Source organism: Haliotis rufescens, unplaced genomic scaffold (assembly GCF_023055435.1).
Source record: "Haliotis rufescens isolate VD_foot unplaced genomic scaffold, xgHalRufe1.0.p SCAF_43, whole genome shotgun sequence".
NCBI classification, from domain to species: domain Eukaryota; kingdom Metazoa; phylum Mollusca; class Gastropoda; order Lepetellida; family Haliotidae; genus Haliotis; species Haliotis rufescens.
This window is the reverse complement of record NW_025964146.1, coordinates 1,495,462-1,513,375: the sequence shown is the minus strand read 5'-3', so window position 1 is coordinate 1,513,375 and position 17,914 is coordinate 1,495,462. Positions and strand designations below refer to the sequence as shown.

General features: G+C 44.0%; 1 protein-coding gene across 1 annotated transcript; it reads left to right on the top strand.

Annotated features, from left to right (window-relative positions):
* The first annotated feature begins 309 nt into the window (after positions 1–309).
* Positions 310–17,439, top strand: LOC124110525 (sushi, von Willebrand factor type A, EGF and pentraxin domain-containing protein 1-like). Its single transcript, XM_046469893.2, has 16 exons — positions 310–418; positions 1,435–1,467; positions 2,773–2,955; positions 4,318–4,506; positions 4,968–5,150; positions 5,800–5,982; positions 8,629–8,811; positions 10,195–10,371; positions 10,802–10,981; positions 11,771–11,953; positions 12,175–12,357; positions 12,891–13,073; positions 13,565–13,738; positions 14,278–14,451; positions 14,857–15,031; positions 17,074–17,439. The coding sequence occupies exons 1-15, from the start codon at positions 349–351 to the stop codon at positions 14,940–14,942; spliced, it is 2,364 nt and encodes a 787-aa protein (XP_046325849.2). The 5' UTR covers positions 310–348; the 3' UTR covers positions 14,943–15,031; positions 17,074–17,439.
* The last annotated feature ends 475 nt before the right edge of the window (positions 17,440–17,914 follow it).

Genomic DNA, 17,914 nt, shown 5'->3' with positions numbered 1-17,914 from the left:
GATGCTTTGTGTACACCACTATATGTAGAATTCCTGGCTTTTAAATTGTTTGCATTCCGCCACATGTTATTAGAAGCTAATAAATTGATGAAAAGGTAAAGACCCATCGTTGCATAACAAAAGTATCATTACATAAAAAAAAACATGTGAACAATCTACCGGGGAGTTGCTTCCACATGAAAATAGCACTGTACAAACTCCAATTGAAATACATCATGGTGAAGACCCGTGGTCGATGTGGGAGGCTGGACGGTGGAAGGGAGGTAACTCTGATCCGCTATATTGAAGTATTTCATATTTTCATATTTTCTCGATGTGAAACAGCTGATCCATGCCGTTGTATTACAGATGGGCACCAGCCTCCGTCTCCTGGTGATTCAGGCGGTGTTTATCGTCGTCCTTGCAGGACAGGAAACAGGTACCGCGTGTCCATCACAATACACCTTCACTTTCGGCGTTCAATGTCTTCGTGGTAGAGATGTAGATGGTGTAAAGAAATTGTCATTAGTGTCAGTATTGTTGTTATATACGTGTGTTTTTGTGTATTTGTTTGTGTGTGTGGTGTTTGTGTGTGTCAGTGTATGTGTTTGTATGTGTGTGTAAGTGTATGTGTTTGTATGTGTGTGTAAGTGAATGTGTTTGTGTATATGTGTTTGTATTTGTTTGCATGTATGTGTATGTGTGTGTATGTGCTTCCGCTCGTGTGTGCGTGTCTGCGTCTGTGTGAGTGTACGCGTATGTGTCTGTGTGAATGTGTATGTCAGTCAGTGTGTGTATGTATGTGTATGTGTGTTTTCGATTCATGCATATTTGTGTGTATGTGTTTGTATCTGTGGGTCTATGTATGTGTTTGTGTTTGTATATGTTAGTGTGTATATGTCAGTGTGTGTTGTTGTGTTTGTGTTTATGTGTATGTATGTGTGTTCGTTTCTGTGTGTATATGTTTGTGTGTATGGGATTGTTTGCAACCGAGAGTTTGTCAGAGTGTGGGTATATGTTTGTATGTGGATGTACGGTGTGTGTGTGTGTGTGTGTGTGTGTGTGTGTGTGTGTGTGTGAGAGAGAGAGAGAGAGAGAGAGAGAGAGAGAGAGAGAGAGAGAGAGAGAGAGAGAGAGAGAGAGAGAGAGTGTATCTGAGACTTTGGCAGTGTGTGTATTTTGTGTGTGTGTGTGTGTGTATGTCTGCGTCTCTGTGAGTGTTTGTGTATATGTGTATATGTGTGTGTAATTGTGTTAGAAATTACATGTACATCGAATGGTAAAGACGTATTTAAAGAATTAAAATTGATTATGCTATTAGTGTCATAATAATATGTGTCGCTGTGCAAGTTCGAATCCCAGATGCCCCCTGGTCATCATGCCTGACGGCACCAGGAGATACTTTGTTAGTTCGCTGGATATCTCTAATTCATGGGGCTTATTGTTGTTTTGCAGGAAAACAGAGAAGGATTCTCTTTTCCCCAACTAGTGAGTGCACTTTATATTATAGTTGTAAATATGTAAATACAGATAGAGGCACTTATGAAAATGTATTCTTTCCCACCGTCACTCGATGAGAGAGAGGGGGACACGAGTTTTCACTCGACACATGAAATATCCTATCTATTATATACTTTTTATGTAGTTATATTACCTATCGGAAATTCCCTTGTAAGTGTGATTTAAATCCTAGTTCCATATTTGCAAAATCTCAAACAAAATATACAAAAGTAACAGAAAATATTTGATGTTATTCATTTCGACATGATTATATACAAAATCAATTCTCGCTGGTCAAGTAACAAATGTGGCGCTTTGTGAAACGAACAGTCTCGATTGACGCTTTAAATGAGAAATTTACAATACAATACGAAACATTCTCAAAAAGATAACAAACTGCACGAAGCGATATAAACTCGATAAATGAACACGATTTTTCATTCGACACATGAAATATCCTATTTATTATATACTTTTTGTGTAGTTATATTATCTATCGGAAAATATACAAATGGAATTGAAATTGACAATACAATACGAAACATTCTCATCTGACTATCTGTCAACGTGAAACTAACGTAAATAGGACGCCAACAGTTTGTGTACAGCCTACTGTAGACACGTGATAAAGGGGAGATAATTTGCGGGCAGGTAACTCTTGTAAGGCTATAGTTAAACGTCCAAGTTTTTTGTTCTCTGTAATGAACATATTTACGTATAAATAAGAGTCATTATTGTAGGACTTGAACAGTACAATTTTCTAAAACGAATGACATAGATTTAGCGCATGAGGCTTTACTGGTCGATGGTTCGTATCCAAGATATTTCAGGTTTGTCAACACCCTACCCGTCGGTTTTACCAAAATGATGAACGTGCTCGACCTGCACGACCTGTACGCCTGTCGACGTTTGACTCAAATCCAGCTGTAACGCCGTCAAATCTTTATTGACCCAGCTCGTACGATTGAAATATGTTGACAGAATACAACCACCTTTCTCAATGCCTTTCTTTTTCAAATCGCGACCAGATTCATTGAGATACGGGTTAGAATTGGTCTTCACAAAACCCATGCTTGTCGTAAGAGGCGACTAACAGGATCGGGTGGTCAGGCTCGCTGACTTGGTTGATGCATGTCATTGTATCCCAATTGCTTGGAATGATGTCAATCTCTGGATTGTCGGATCCAGACTCGATTAAATTATGTACAGACAAACATCATATAGCTGGAATATTGCAGAGTGCGGCGTAAACAACAAACAAGTCATATCACCGACCTTTGATATTTATTCCAGTGTTTACCTGCCCCAAACTAACTGTGGTCCACGGCAGTGTGAAGTGCACCCATAGCAACGCTATAACATCACAATGCACTACCACGTGTGCCACAGGTTATAAAGCGGTCCATTCCAAAATCACCTGCACCTACCATGCAGAACTAAAGAAATCCGCTTGGTCGGCCACACCATCATGTAAAGGTTGGTACCTCGCCGATAAACCAAACCATGCACCGCTCAAAGGACCTAGGATTCTCCTTTATAATGTTTCTAGGTTTTTCAGCACCATAGCCGTGTTTTTGAAATATGGTACCAATGTTTGGATTTTTCACCATGTTGTAAATGTCTTTGATCTGCACCACCTCGTGACACGCCGTGATATGACTGACACACTGGCGGCGTTATACCAAACTCACTCCCACATCAAGCTGACACGCCGTGATATAACTGAAATATTGCTCAAAGCGGCGTTATACCAAACTCACTCCCACATCAAGCTGACACGCCGTGATGTAACTGAAATATTGTCCAAGGCGGCGTTATATCAAACTCACTCCCACACCAAGCTGACACGCCGTGATATAACTGAAATATTGTTCAAAGCGGCGTTATATCAAACTCACTCCCACACCAAGCTGACACGCCGTGATGTAACTGAAATATTGTCCAAGGCGGCGTTATATCAAACTCACTCCCACATCAAGCTGACACGCCGTGATATAACTGAAATATTGTCCAAGGCGGCGTTATATCAAACTCACTCACTCCCACATCAAGCTGACACGTCGTGATATAACTGAAATATTGTCCAAGGCGGCGTTATATCAAACACACTCACTCCCACATCAAGCTGACACGTCGTGATATAACTGAAATATTGTCCAAGGCGGCGTTATATCAAACACACTCACTCCCACACCAAGCTGACACGCCGTGATATAACTGAAATATTGTCCAAGGCGGCGTTATATCAAACACACTCACTCCAACATCAAGCTGACACGTCGTGATATAACTGAAATATTGTCCAAGGCGGCGTTATATCAAACTCACTCACTCCCACACCAAGCTGACACGCCGTGATATAACTGAAATATTGTCCAAGGCGGCGTTATATCAAACACACTCACTCCCACATCAAGCTGACACGTCGTGATATAACTGAAATATTGTCCAAGGCGGCGTTATATCAAACACACTCACTCCCACATCAAGCTGACACGTCGTGATATAACTGAAATATTGTCCAAGGCGGCGTTATATCAAACTCACTCACTCCCACATCAAGCTGACACGTCGTGATATAACTGAAATATTGTCCAAGGCGGCGTTATATCAAACTCACTCACTCCCACATCAAGCTGACACGTCGTGATATAACTGAAATATTGTTTAAGATGGCGTTATACCAAACTCACTCACTCCCACATCAAGCTGACACTTAATATTAAACCTTCAGTTTGGTTTGATAAACAGGAAAGCATGTCCTCGACAGCAGAGTCGGGATCTATGTAAGGATTAATTCCAATATTATTAATTCAAATGTCTCTTCAATGTTTATAGCCACCACTTGTCCAAAACCGCCATCCGTCTCCCAAGGAGCTCTACACTGTCCATCGTCGACCCACGTGATTGGTCAAGTGTGTACACTTTCCTGTAGCACTGGGTACCGGTACACTAGTTCCAACACCGCTTACCATTCCATACGATGTCTCAGCACAGGGGCCTGGTCTACACACACCAGTTGTAAAGGTAGGCAGGTGCCTTGGTAGATACTTGTCTTGTGCAGGGAGACAGGTATCTTGTACATGTAGGCAGTTGTTGTGTGCCAGGATCTGCTGATCTCACTCACTCACTCCACTCACATATTACCTAACCACAACCTAGAACCCTCTTTCAGAGGTGTAGCCCACACTCTGAAAGTAAGGCACCTTATCGCCAGCACACAAACTCACTCGGCCACCAAGGCTTGTACAAAATGGAAGACCGACAACTGGTATTCTTGATCACGTACTTTGTGTTCCCCTCTGATAAAAGTAAATTGGCAGGCTCCCATGGCTGAAAGCTATGGGTAGACAATGCCTTTCAAAAAGTCCTTCAGTATATGGGATGTTGAACTGTAAGAACATAGCACTGATACCCAATAACACCACCACCTCCTCTATAGAATATAGGTTTCATGTCTCATACATGTGTCTTTGTCTGCAACACAGAAATTCGTTGTCCGGCCCCATCAAAGATCAGTCATGGGTCCTACCTCTGCTCTCCTTCAACCGTGCACACATACGGTCAGAAGTGCAGCTTGACCTGCTCTACGGGATTCAAACCCAGTACTTCTACCCACAGCATCTCATGTCTGGCCACATCCAAGTGGTCGACCTCGGCATCATGTGTTGGTACGTAGGGTCTCAGTATTTCTTCGATTTTCTTAGTTTATATTAACTAGTTTCAATGCATGTTTTACCACTGAACTGATTGTTTTAGCGACTTTTGTAGTTTTGACCGTTTGATTGGTTGCCATGAGCAGATGCTACAAGAACCTTGTTTATGACAATGACGATGACGTCATTTGTGATGTGGAATTTTTACACCACCAGGATGAAACTTTCTGCCACAGTGTGATCCAGGCACTCCAGCATCGTTGGCAAAGTGTTAAGATAATTATCAATCAACTTCATCAAAGCAGTCTACCACAGTTCGGCTCAGAACAATTCAGTCACCCCGCGTATATAATTGAGGATCAAGTTGAATAATGATATTGAGATTGATTCTTGACTTGTTGTGCCCTTCACTTTTGTATAATTTGCAGCCTTCTTCATTTGAAACCACGGCGTCCGAAAGTAACACCAGGACCCGGAATCCACTCAGTTCAGAGTCCACCTGTCCACTAGTTGGGCTCAGAACGTCTCAGCCACCACAAGAATATTGTTGAGTTTGGTTGGATCCTATGTTGGAGGGTCGACAGGGATGGGTTGGTCGTCAAACCAAACCCTGGTAGTACTGGAGGTGCAAAATGAGCTCAGCTTCAAAGTCTTGTATTTCCAGAGATAAGATGTCCGACTCCACCCAAGGTAACTGCAGGAACATACCAGTGTACGTCATCGTTGAACCACAAGCTGAACGACGCCTGTCACCTTCACTGCAGTGCTGGCTACAAGCCAAGCTCCACGCGATCTGACATCAAATGTCTGTCCACCTCAGCGTGGTCAGCTCCGGCCAAGTGTGTGGGTGAGTATATAAGATGTCTGTCCACCTCAGCGTGGTCAGCTCCGGCCAAGTGTGTGGGTGAGTATATTAGATGTATGTCCTCCTCAGCGTGGTCAGCTCCGGCCAAGTGTGTGGGTGAGTATATAAGATGTATGTCCTCCTCAGCGTGGTCAGCTCCGGCCAAGTGTGTGGGTGAGTATATAAGATGTCTGTCCACCTCAGCGTGGTCAGCTCCTGCCAAGTGTGTGGGTGAGTATATAAGATGTCTGTCCACCTCAGCGTGGTCAGCTCCGGCCAAGTGTGTGGGTGAGTATATAAGATGTCTGTCCTCCTCAGCGTGGTCAGCTCCGGCCAAGTGTGTGGGTGAGTATATAAGATGTATGTCCTCCTCAGCCTGGTCAGGTCCGGCCAAGTGTGTGGGTGAGTATAGATATCTGTCCACCTCAGCGTGGTCAGCTCCGGCCAAGTGTGTGGGTGAGTATATAAGATGTATGTCCTCCTCAGCGTGGTCAGGTCCGGCCAAGTGTGTGGGTGAGTATATAAGATGTATGTCCTCCTCAGCGTGGTCACCTCCTGCCAAGTGTGTGGGTGAGTATATAAGATGTATGTCCACCTCAGCGTGGTCAGCTCCGGCCAAGTGTGTGGGTGAGTATATAAGATGTATGTCCTCCTCAGCGTGGTCAGCTCCGGCCAAGTGTGTGGGTGAGTATATAAGATGTATGTCCTCCTCAGCGTGGTCACCTCCTGCCAAGTGTATGGGTGAGTATATAAGATGTATGTCCACCTCAGCGTGGTCAGCTCCGGCCAAGTGTGTGGGTGAGTATATAAGATGTATGTCCACCTCAGCGTGGTCAGCTCCGGCCAAGTGTGTGGGTGAGTATATAAGATGTATGTCCTCCTCAGCGTGGTCAGCTCCGGCCAAGTGTGTGGGTGAGTATATAAGATGTATGTCCACCTCAGCGTGGTCAGCTCCGGCCAAGTGTGTGGGTGAGTATATAAGATGTATGTCCTCCTCAGCCTGGTCACCTCCTGCCAAGTGTGTGGGTGAGTATATAAGATGTATGTCCACCTCAGCGTGGTCAGCTCCGGCCAAGTGTGTGGGTGAGTATATAAGATGTATGTCCACCTCAGCGTGGTCAGCTCCGGCCAAGTGTGTGGGTGAGTATATAAGATGTATGTCCACCTCAGCGTGGTCAGCTCCGGCCAAGTGTGTGGGTGAGTATATAAGATGTATGTCCACCTCAGCGTGGTCAGCTCCGGCCAAGTGTGTGGGTGAGTATATAAGATGTATGTCCACCTCAGCGTGGTCAGCTCCGGCCAAGTGTGTGGGTGAGTATATAAGATGTATGTCCACCTCAGCGTGGTCAGCTCCGGCCAAGTGTGTGGGTGAGTATATAAGATGTATGTCCACCTCAGCGTGGTCAGCTCCGGCCAAGTGTGTGGGTGAGTATATAATATATCTGTCCACCTCAGCGTGGTCAGCTCCGGCCAAGTGTGTGGGTGAGTATATAAGATGTATGTCCACCTCAGCGTGGTCAGCTCCGGCCAAGTGTGTGGGTGAGTATATAAGATGTCTGTCCACCTCAGCGTGGTCAGCTCCGGCCAAGTGTGTGGGTGAGTATATAAGATATCTGTCCACCTCAGCGTGGTCAGCTCCGGCCAAGTGTGTGGGTGAGTATATAATATATCTGTCCACCTCAGCGTGGTCAGCTCCGGCCAAGTGTTTTGGTGAGTATATAAGATATCTGTCCACCTCAGCGTGGTCAGCTCCGGCCAAGTGTGTGGGTGAGTATATAAGATGTATGTCCACCTCAGCGTGGTCAGCTCCGGCCAAGTGTTTTGGTGAGTATATAAGATATCTGTCCACCTCAGCGTGGTCAGCTCCGGCCAAGTGTGTGGGTGAGTATATAAGATGTATGTCCTCCTCAGCGTGGTCAGCTCCGGCCAAGTGTTTTGGTGAGTATATAAGATATCTGTCCACCTCAGCGTGGTCAGCTCCGGCCAAGTGTGTGGGTGAGTATATAAGATGTATGTCCACCTCAGCGTGGTCAGCTCCGGCCAAGTGTGTGGGTGAGTATATAAGATGTATGTCCACCTCAGCGTGGTCAGCTCCGGCCAAGTGTGTGGGTGAGTATATAAGATGTATGTCCACCTCAGCGTGGTCAGCTCCGGCCAAGTGTGTGGGTGAGTATATAAGATGTATGTCCACCTCAGCGTGGTCAGCTCCGGCCAAGTGTGGAAGAATATATAAGATGTCTGAACTTATAAGATGATTGGTAATATACTTACCAACAATACTTTCAGGAATATTTCAGAAGAAATAGTTTCATTTTGTTTAATTTCTATATTTTTCAAAATAATATTCTTTGATATAACTCTATGCTATTTGCCATGTCATGATACTTTAATCAACTGAAGTCACATGTAGGAATCGCGTGGCCCTAAACTTCTTTTGAGTAGTATACGTGATTTACATCAACATATTTAAATAAGAGTATGCTGTTGTAAGTAGCATATTTGAAGCTGTAGTATTAATTCATTCAATGCAAAGTTTTGGTACAGGTGCTCGAACCTTTATCAAGTAAGTGTGCATGTACATAAGCTAGCATGTATATTTATTTAGGTTCTACCTGATTAAATGAAAATCCATTTTGTTCTCTGTGCCAGAGATCATATGTCCGCCTCCAGCCAAGGTCAGCCATGGAGCCTATTGGTGCGGTTCAGCTACAACCCATAGACTGAACGATGTGTGTAACCTGCACTGTAACCCCGGGTACAGGCCAAGGTCTGCCTCCTCTGACATCCACTGCCTCCCTGCTGGTGCATGGTCCACTGCGGCTACTTGTGTTGGTCAGTTGTCAACCTTTCTATATGATGACCGACAGGATGAAAGAACCAAACATAAGAACCAACTCGCCTCGAGATACCAGGGGGAACGAGCATGTGATGTTCAGTGGTAGGGAAGAGGGAAGGTTGGATGTGGGGGGAGGGGCGGGACGAGGTTGACGTTTGTGGCTGTGTGTTGTGGGAGGTAGGGGGTGGAGAAGTGGGTTGGGAGGGTAGGGGGTTGAGAGGGGTAGGATGTAAAAAATATACTTTTCTCTAGATAACAAAGGGTAAAAATAAGTTCGCCTTCGGCTTTACATAAAATATTCGATGGACATGCTATACGAGAACACGAAATATCAAAAAGATTGCAATCATGATTAAGTATTTAATACCAATATACTGTCAGAAGAGTCTTGAATAAACATAAGAACGATACAGGATGACCGTAAAAGCTACAAGCTCAAAGAGTCATGGGACTTTCATATGTATAGTGACGTTTCAGGGGACCAGAAGACATGACACTTGAATGGTCATCCACTTCTTTATAATCTGTAAGGCGTTTCAGTGTCACGTCTTGCCCTTCATCACTTTCCATGGCTTAACATGGGAAATGTGGAACGAACGTACATCCAGTGCCCTTCAGAGGACATGGACTTGGGTTATAGGTTCGACGACGTGTCCGTGATTGTTGGTGTCACTGTAATGATTCAGGGGGATACATGGTCTACATACATGATGCCATAGTGTCACAGGACCTCGATTGTGTGAACATAAGGCCATGTTTGCAGGAAATCAAGAACTGGTCAAAGCTCCTATATCCAGTAAGAAGAAACCTTTTAGTAAATAAACTCACGTGTCTACTTCTGTCAAGCAATTAATAAAGGGAAATATCCCAGGTATTGTGGTACATTGCGATTTTGAGTTAACCGTAGTGATCATAAACAGATGCTCATAATATAACAGTGGCACATGGGTCTGTGCAAAGGCCACACATAAGGTGAAGTTAAGTAACGTTGGTCGCGGGGAATAGTTTGGCGGGTACCGGCAACTTGAATCCTGAGCGTTTTGGGGGTTTCGGTCCTGCCTCACGGTGAGTGTTAACCTTCTAGCGCAGGCAGTTTGGGTTGTATACTCCCCAGGGAGATGAGAATGGAAATCGAGTGCACACTGATCCACGAACCGGAGTAATAATAATGTAGGGCCGCATGCACTCATTGGGTGGTTAAATTGTTTAACCCCCAACTCCCAAGGCCTGGGTTCGATACCCAATTGGTACAATTTGTGGTTTGAAGCACATCTTTTGGTGAATTTGCTGAAATATTGCAAAAAGCAATGAAAACGCCTACTCCTCACTGTATATGTACCGGAAGGCGTGGCAGACATGACACTGACCAATTTTTTCAGAAATCCGATGTCCAACTCCAGCTGTAACTCGCCACGGTACATTCCACTGCTCCTCGGCCACTGTCCACGCTGTAGGGAGCACGTGCGGACTGACCTGCTCCACGGGGTACCGGCGGAATGTCCACTCCATCTCTTGCCTCTCGGACTCCACGTGGTCAGCTCAACCAGTCTGTACCGGTATGGGGGAGGTTCTCAAACAGTCACATGACACAGGTCTCGTTATTATAGCAATGACTTTGACCGCACTGATATTGAGAGGATGCCCAGTGTCATTTCCGTGGAGGGAATGAGAATTGTCTATCCGGCATTAAAAAACATATTCGGGAAGGAATAATTAATATCACCCCGCTGTCGTTAACAAATAAGTTCGAGTTAAACTGTGTCATTATGTATTGGAGATGGTTTATAGACATTTTCTATCATGTTTTCAAATAGACGGCATTAATATTACATTTTAGCGCGTTCAAATATACTCGTACAATATATATAAAATACGAAGTATATTAATCTCCTGAAGGTACATAATCAAATTTGAGTTTCCAGACAAACAAATTAGTTTTGAACGACCTGAACGAAACACGTGCAAGTGGAAAACCTGGTGTTTCAGCAATCAGATGCCCAACGCCCAAGGCACCGCAGCATGGTTCTTACAGATGCTCCCCCTCGCCATCGACCCATAAACCGACTGACACCTGCAGCCTCACCTGCACCTCGGGGTACACCCCCAGCACCCACACCATCACCTGTCTATCCGACGCCACGTGGTCAGCGGTTCCCTCATGTACCCGTATGTTGATTGATTATACAAATACAATCTTTCACTTTTGGAAAGGGATCATTTCAATAAGTAGCCGCCATTAAATCGAATGTGTTGCCTCACGATATCAAATCTGTACAAAATGTTACCATCTTCAAGAAGAACACGAAGACTCTACTTTTTAATGATTCATATCCAAACCTATTTCTGCTGTCTGGACGGTGACAATGCTTCAAAGCCAACTGCAAGCATCGGTTGCTGGGAACTTATTTTGATCTCGGAATCCGAACGGCTTTGGAATATGTAAAATTGTTCATTTAAGAATTGACCTTCACTTTTTGGAAGTTCATTGGAGTATGAACCTTCATAGAGTGAGGGCCAAACTGTATGAACGTCGGAGCTTGCTTGTTCATTAGGATGGGCCGTAGCGAGGACATTCGTAAAAAATCATGCTGTCAAGCTCTCTTACGTTTCTCAATGTATACTGAAATGCCGAGACCAAGATTAAAGGTTCTAAATGATCAGAAATAATGCTTATGTATGTTTTCGTGCTAGGGAATTCCCAGGGGTTTCCCCAGGAATGTTGAAGTAGTCCGTCAGTGTTTACGTCATTTCAAGAACACGGTCTCGAGAAAAACGTATGAACGTCAAATTGTGTCGATCATACACTTGTGAACGTCAATTTCGCGGTCATGTGACCGACCTCTCGTCCAATGGAAAAGCCGTATATCGTGTAAACGTCAAATTAAAAAAATATTATCCTTTGAGTTTCAAATATTGATGCCAATTATCCGATGCTGTTCTGAATTTACTATGCAGAAATCCGCTGTCCCAGCCCCGCAGCAGCATCACACGGGAGCTACAAGTGTTCCTCTGCCTCCGTACACACACAGGGAGAAACATGTACCCTCACCTGTGCCACGGGGTACACACCCAGCACCTCCACCAACACCATCACTTGTCGACCGGACTCCACCTGGACCGCATCGGCGATATGTGTCGGTGAGTGAGCCAGTCGGTGTGTGAATCAGTGTGTGTTGAAGGTCGCATCTTGATGACCGTCAACCCATGACCACTGACCTTCTGTTAGGAAACCAAGGATACTGATCTTTAAATTAAAACAATCATCAGTACATCATCTGGTAATGCATTTGGATGATCCTTCAAATATATGACGTTTGTCTTCCTACAATTCTGTTTTAACATGCATTTGATCGTTTTAGAAACACGATGTTCAGCTCCTCCTACGGTGACAGGTGGGGTCTACAAGTGTGTTTCAGCAACTGCCAACAAGATGAACGACGTTTGCCATCTTCACTGCAACACGGGCTACAAACCTAGCTCCTCACATTCTGACATCACATGTCTGTCAAGCAGGGCGTGGTCAGCACCATCGACATGCGTGGGTGGGTATAACACTGCAAGGGATTCCGGTGAACTTTGTCTTGTTTGTTTGTTGTTTAACGCGGTACCCACCAATTTTCCCGGTTTATGACGTCGGTCTGTAAATAATCGATCCTAGACCAGACAATCCAGTGATTGACATCATGAGCATCAATCCACGCAATTGGGATACGATGACATGCATCGAACAAGTCAGCGAACCTGACCACCCGATCCCGTTAGTCGCCTCTTACGACAAGCATAGTCGCCTATTACGGCAAGCATGGATTTCTGAAGACCTATTTACCCCGGATCTTCACGGGTCGTGAACTTTGTCACCATCATTGGAAAGTTATTATCATCAGGTACTATTTCTTACAGCTACCATTCAACATGTCAGCGTCCAGCGTGGCCTGTTGAGGACTGACGTGTGATCTCCCCCTAAATCACGATAGCGGATAAATTGATCCAGTTATGATAACGATACCAATTTCTTCTATATTATGCTAAGTGACCCTGAATACTTCTTGATGTGGGTTATCTTCATAATTGACAGAAATTATGTGTCCAACTCCACCCAGTGTCAGCCATGGAACAAACCTGTGTGCTTCGACCAGAGTTCATCGCCTGAACGACGTGTGTCACCTCCGCTGTAGTTCTGGATACAAACCAAGTTCAACGTCCTCAGATGTTCGTTGCCTTTCGCATGGGGCGTGGTCTGCTGTGGTGCCATGTGTTGGTCAGTTCACAAAATTAATCATTAACCTACTTTTGCAATAACATCAAGTCACTTTACATGTATGCCCAAAAACTGATTCCATTGTGTCCAAACAACTTGTATCTTGAAACAATTATTATGTTTGGGATAACACTTCCTTAGTAATGTACAAATTCTAGTACTTTATTTTTGGTTGCGTCCCATCCGGGATACGAACCCACACTCACTAAATGAAAGTCCGATAACTTGTAGTTTAGATCACGTACTTTGTGTACCCCTCTGATTGTGTATTCATAACTTATATCTTTTCGTAGGATCTGTTGTCAGGTATCATATCAAGGATGTTAGAAATTGAAAATGCACCAGTTAGTATTTTTTTACAAATAGACGTTGAGGCAGAAGTAAAACGTATTCCTTTCCTTAACACTCAACATTTTGGTGTCAGATTGTTGACACCAGGTTGATTGTAGGCATATTGTCTATTGAATCCACAAACCTTCTCACTTTTCCAGAAATACGTTGTCCCAGTCCCCAAGCCGCTTCCCACGGTTCATTAAACTGTTCCTCCGCCAACCGTGAAATAGGCAGCACCTGTAACCTGACCTGTGCAGCGGGATATGAACCCAGCGTCCACACCATCTCCTGCCTGGCGGACGCCACGTGGTCGGAACAAACCTCCTGTATCGGTTCGTTATATCCCTGCACATATTTATTAGACACTGGGGTTCCAGTCAGTCAACACAAGTCTCAGAACATCCACAGACAGCAATGTTGTATCATGGCGTCCGGTGTAAAGCCATCAGGTCCAGGGAAACCAATACCTACGGAATGATCAACGTCCCCGCCGTGAAGTACCAAGGCACTGGAATCATACTCTGTCATATGGTCCTACTCCTAATTGTTTCTTTGGATGAACACGATGTTCATAATGTTCAAACACAGGATGATCATCTACTGCAAGCGTTGATGATGATGATGATGGTGGTGATAATAATAATAGTGAGTATGGTTTTACGCAGCATTGGCAATAATCCAGCCATTTCATGATGGGGGACACCAAAATGGCCCCTCATTGTTCAAATATGGAGAATTGAACCTGGGTCTTTATCGTGACGAGCCAATACTTTAATCACATGACTACCTCATCCCCCAGGCGGTTAGAAGCTGGTCCTTGTTTATTTTGTCAGAACATTGTCCAACACAAAACATGTCTTTTCACCTTCAGGAACACGGTGTCCCAGTCCAGCAGCAGGTCGACATGGCTCGTTCAATTGTTCATCCCCTGCCCATAGCATAGGCAGCGCATGTAGCCTCCATTGTGCTGCAGGGTATGAGCCAAGTGTCCACACCATCACCTGCCTTCATGATGCTACTTGGTCGGAACAAACATCCTGCATTGGTATGCATGAATAAATTCATTTGAAAAATCGATCCGCCATTCAGATCATTAGCCAACACCATGGGAGATAAAACACCCTGTATTAGAATGTAGAATTTTAATATACCGATTTATATATGTGTTCTTCATATGTGTGAAGATAAGCATATTCAAACCGTACATGCACATATCCTTGAAGTCCCTGCGAGAAATAGGGGCAGACAAGGTCCTTGCAGTCTATGCTTGCCGTAAGGGCGACTTGCATGTACAGCAGTGTGGTCACGTTCGGTGACTTGGATGTTTGTGTGTCATAAACGCGTACGTCGTGAGACGTTAAGGGTAAAGCATTTTTGTACCGGCCACTGTGATAAGGTTTCAATAATACTGAGTGTGGTGTAAAAACAAATTCACTTACTAATGTTTCAGGGATACGGTTGTCCAAGACTGTCAGCAGTGAGTCATGGATCCCTCAACTGTTCCTCCCCAGCCAGTACAGTAGGCAGCACCTGTAGACTCACCTGTGCTGCTGGATACCAACCCAGCGTCCACATCATCTCCTGTCTTGCTGATGCTACCTGGTCGGAACAAACTTCCTGTATCCGTACGTAAACTACACAACTATGTCTGTCGTTGTTTGTCTGCTGATGTCATCTTTCCACCTTTCCTTGCCACACTTCCGCGCAGTAATGACTTAGCATTACACCACTGCCACAAGCTAACTTACATATCGCGCAACCGGACACGTTTATTCTGAAATCAGAACAGCCTGGATTAATGCAAGCCTTTCGGTGTGCTTTACGCATTGTTTTGCAAAACTTATAGATGAGCTACTACAAATGCGACACTGAGGTGTACGACAATATATGTTTATACATCAAAGTGACCGTTAGGCAAGCTTGATGACAGCTGGGCTACGATGACAGCACACGAGACGTACAACAAATGTAAACAAAAGAAAACTACGCAAATTGAAATAGTTTTTATCTCAATGAAAGTTAACCACTCTTTGACATGTGCTTATCTAGATATGTAGACTCGTCAAATATGAAACATGAAAAATATATGTAATATCGTGTATGGGCTGTGTAAGATGTCTCGAATCGTCATGTGACGCCGGCCTGTGGCACAGGTATTATGCTGGCCGCAAAGAACCCTAAGTAGAAAGGTGCTTTGCTTTGCATACTGGTCACGTGATCTGCACAAGTGTCTCCTTGATGCTCCAATGCCCGCCGCATTATCTTGTTCAGGTACACATGTACTCGCAACAGTCTCTACATGGAGGTACTGATTTGCGCATTTACCGCGTACGTTCCCAACTGTTTTCGTGCTGTTTGGCAAATGTTTTAAAAACTGACGACCATTATCTATTTGGTGGCGTTTCTTTTGCCCGCTAGTTTATCTACTGTGACATTTTGTCCTGGACGGCGCCAGTACAAGTCATATGTGGACAAAATTGAACTTTGAAACTTCTGTCGTCTTGTGCCAGTTCAATGTACTGTAAATTGTCAAACAAGTAAATTTGTCAAATAGTTGGAAAGTCATCTGTCATCCCGTATGGTGCTAGTTATCCATTATTTAAAATTATTTCGGGGGATTTTCAATATATAAATAGTATAATTAATATAATCATGAGTATATTTAATAAGTATGCCTCAGACTGTTGAAAATGGTTCTCTCATTACCTTCCTATGGTAATAAAGCGGTGAAGAGATATGAAAACGTTCGCCCGTCTCGCCGAAGACCCGGGTTCGATTCCCTGCATGGGTACAATGTATGAAGCCCATTTCTGGTGTCCCCCGCCTTGATATTGCTGGAATCTTGCTAAAAGCGGCGTAAAACCATACTCACCCACTCAACTTTGGGCTATGAAGCATTTTCTTCTACTTCATTAGTCTACAATCATCAAGAGACATATCTCCATCCTCCAGGACCGCGCTGCGCCAATCCAGTTCCAGTAAACCACGGGTCCTTCAACTGTTCCTCCTCTGTGCACGTGACTAGTGTATTTGATTTGGGAAATTTGATTTGTGCTTCTAGGTTTGTCAGCACCATACCCGTTCTCGTGGGTGGTAAACACCTGCGACCTGCATCAGTTCTGGCTTTCCCCTACATGAAGCTGACGCGCAGTGATATGACTAGATTGTTGTTAAAAGCAACGTTAAACCCAACTCACTCACTCACTGGTCAGAAGTTTCAAATCACAATAACCATCTCCATTTGCATAAGGTACAGGTTGGGTTCCATATCAATGACGCGCCATTCAATCGACATTGAAATCACAGAACATTAATCAGTATGAAATTTCAATGTCTGTTAAATGGTATAGATAAGTTGATTATGCCAAAATAGTCCATGTAGATTCACCACGCAATGTTGTACACAGACAAATATGTAATAATGGTTGAAGTATCTGTAACATAGGCATGCGGCTTTATATTGATTGTTTGGTTGGTTGATTAGATGCTTGCTTGTTGGATGGTTGGATGGCTGGTTGCATGGTTGGTTGGATGGCTGCTTGGTTGCTTGTTGGATGGTTAGTTGGTTGGTTGGTTGGTCGGTCGGTCGGTTGATTAATTGATTGATTATTTGATTTATTTATTTATTGACTTACTGAATGATTGACGTCTTTGATGTATGTTCCAGGAATCCGATGTCCTGCTCCAACTGCTCCACCAGATGGTTCCCTCAACTGTTCCTCGACCACAGTCTATAGGCCCGAAGACACCTGTGACATCACCTGTGCTACAGGGTACACGCCCAGCATCCACATCATCTCCTGTCTCCCAGACGGCACGTGGTCGGCCAGACCAACCTGTGTCGGTACGGCGGGTACACTACATGCAATGCTTCATGCTGCATCCATTTCAAAGGCTGCGATGAATACCCGGATCTATTTGAACAAACCTGTTCACCTCTTTGCTTGGGAAGCATGCTTTCAGAATTGTTGGTCGCAACATAACAGACCAAGAACAATAATGTGCAGTCCTCTGTGGGTGGATATCAGATTGAATAAATAAGGGCGTTTGTTTGAAATTCCAAGGATGGAGTCCTGATATGTCGTTGTATCACAATTATACTGGATGTGGTCAATTTGTTCAAACTGAAAGTAACTCTACTCAGAAATAATCATATACTCACATATGTGAGATTTATACTATCTTTAGTAAATTCAGGTATGTATTAGATGCTGTGCCAGGCTTCAAGCTCCTCAGTTTTCTCTTTGCATAGGAATCATATTTTTGACGACTCCACCAATGTTGAAAATGAAGAACCATTTCATATCTGGATCAATTCTTATAAATTCAAAACCTCTGTACCAAGCTTTATCACAAGAGGAATAATTTCCTTTCTCCAATCGAAACTGTATGTAAAAAAATACAGCATGAGATCCAGCCAGCGGCGTCAACATGTCTGATTTGCTTAAGTACTTGAAAGCATGTACGTTTTATTCTGCATGTAAGACTTATTTTACTAACAGCTAAGC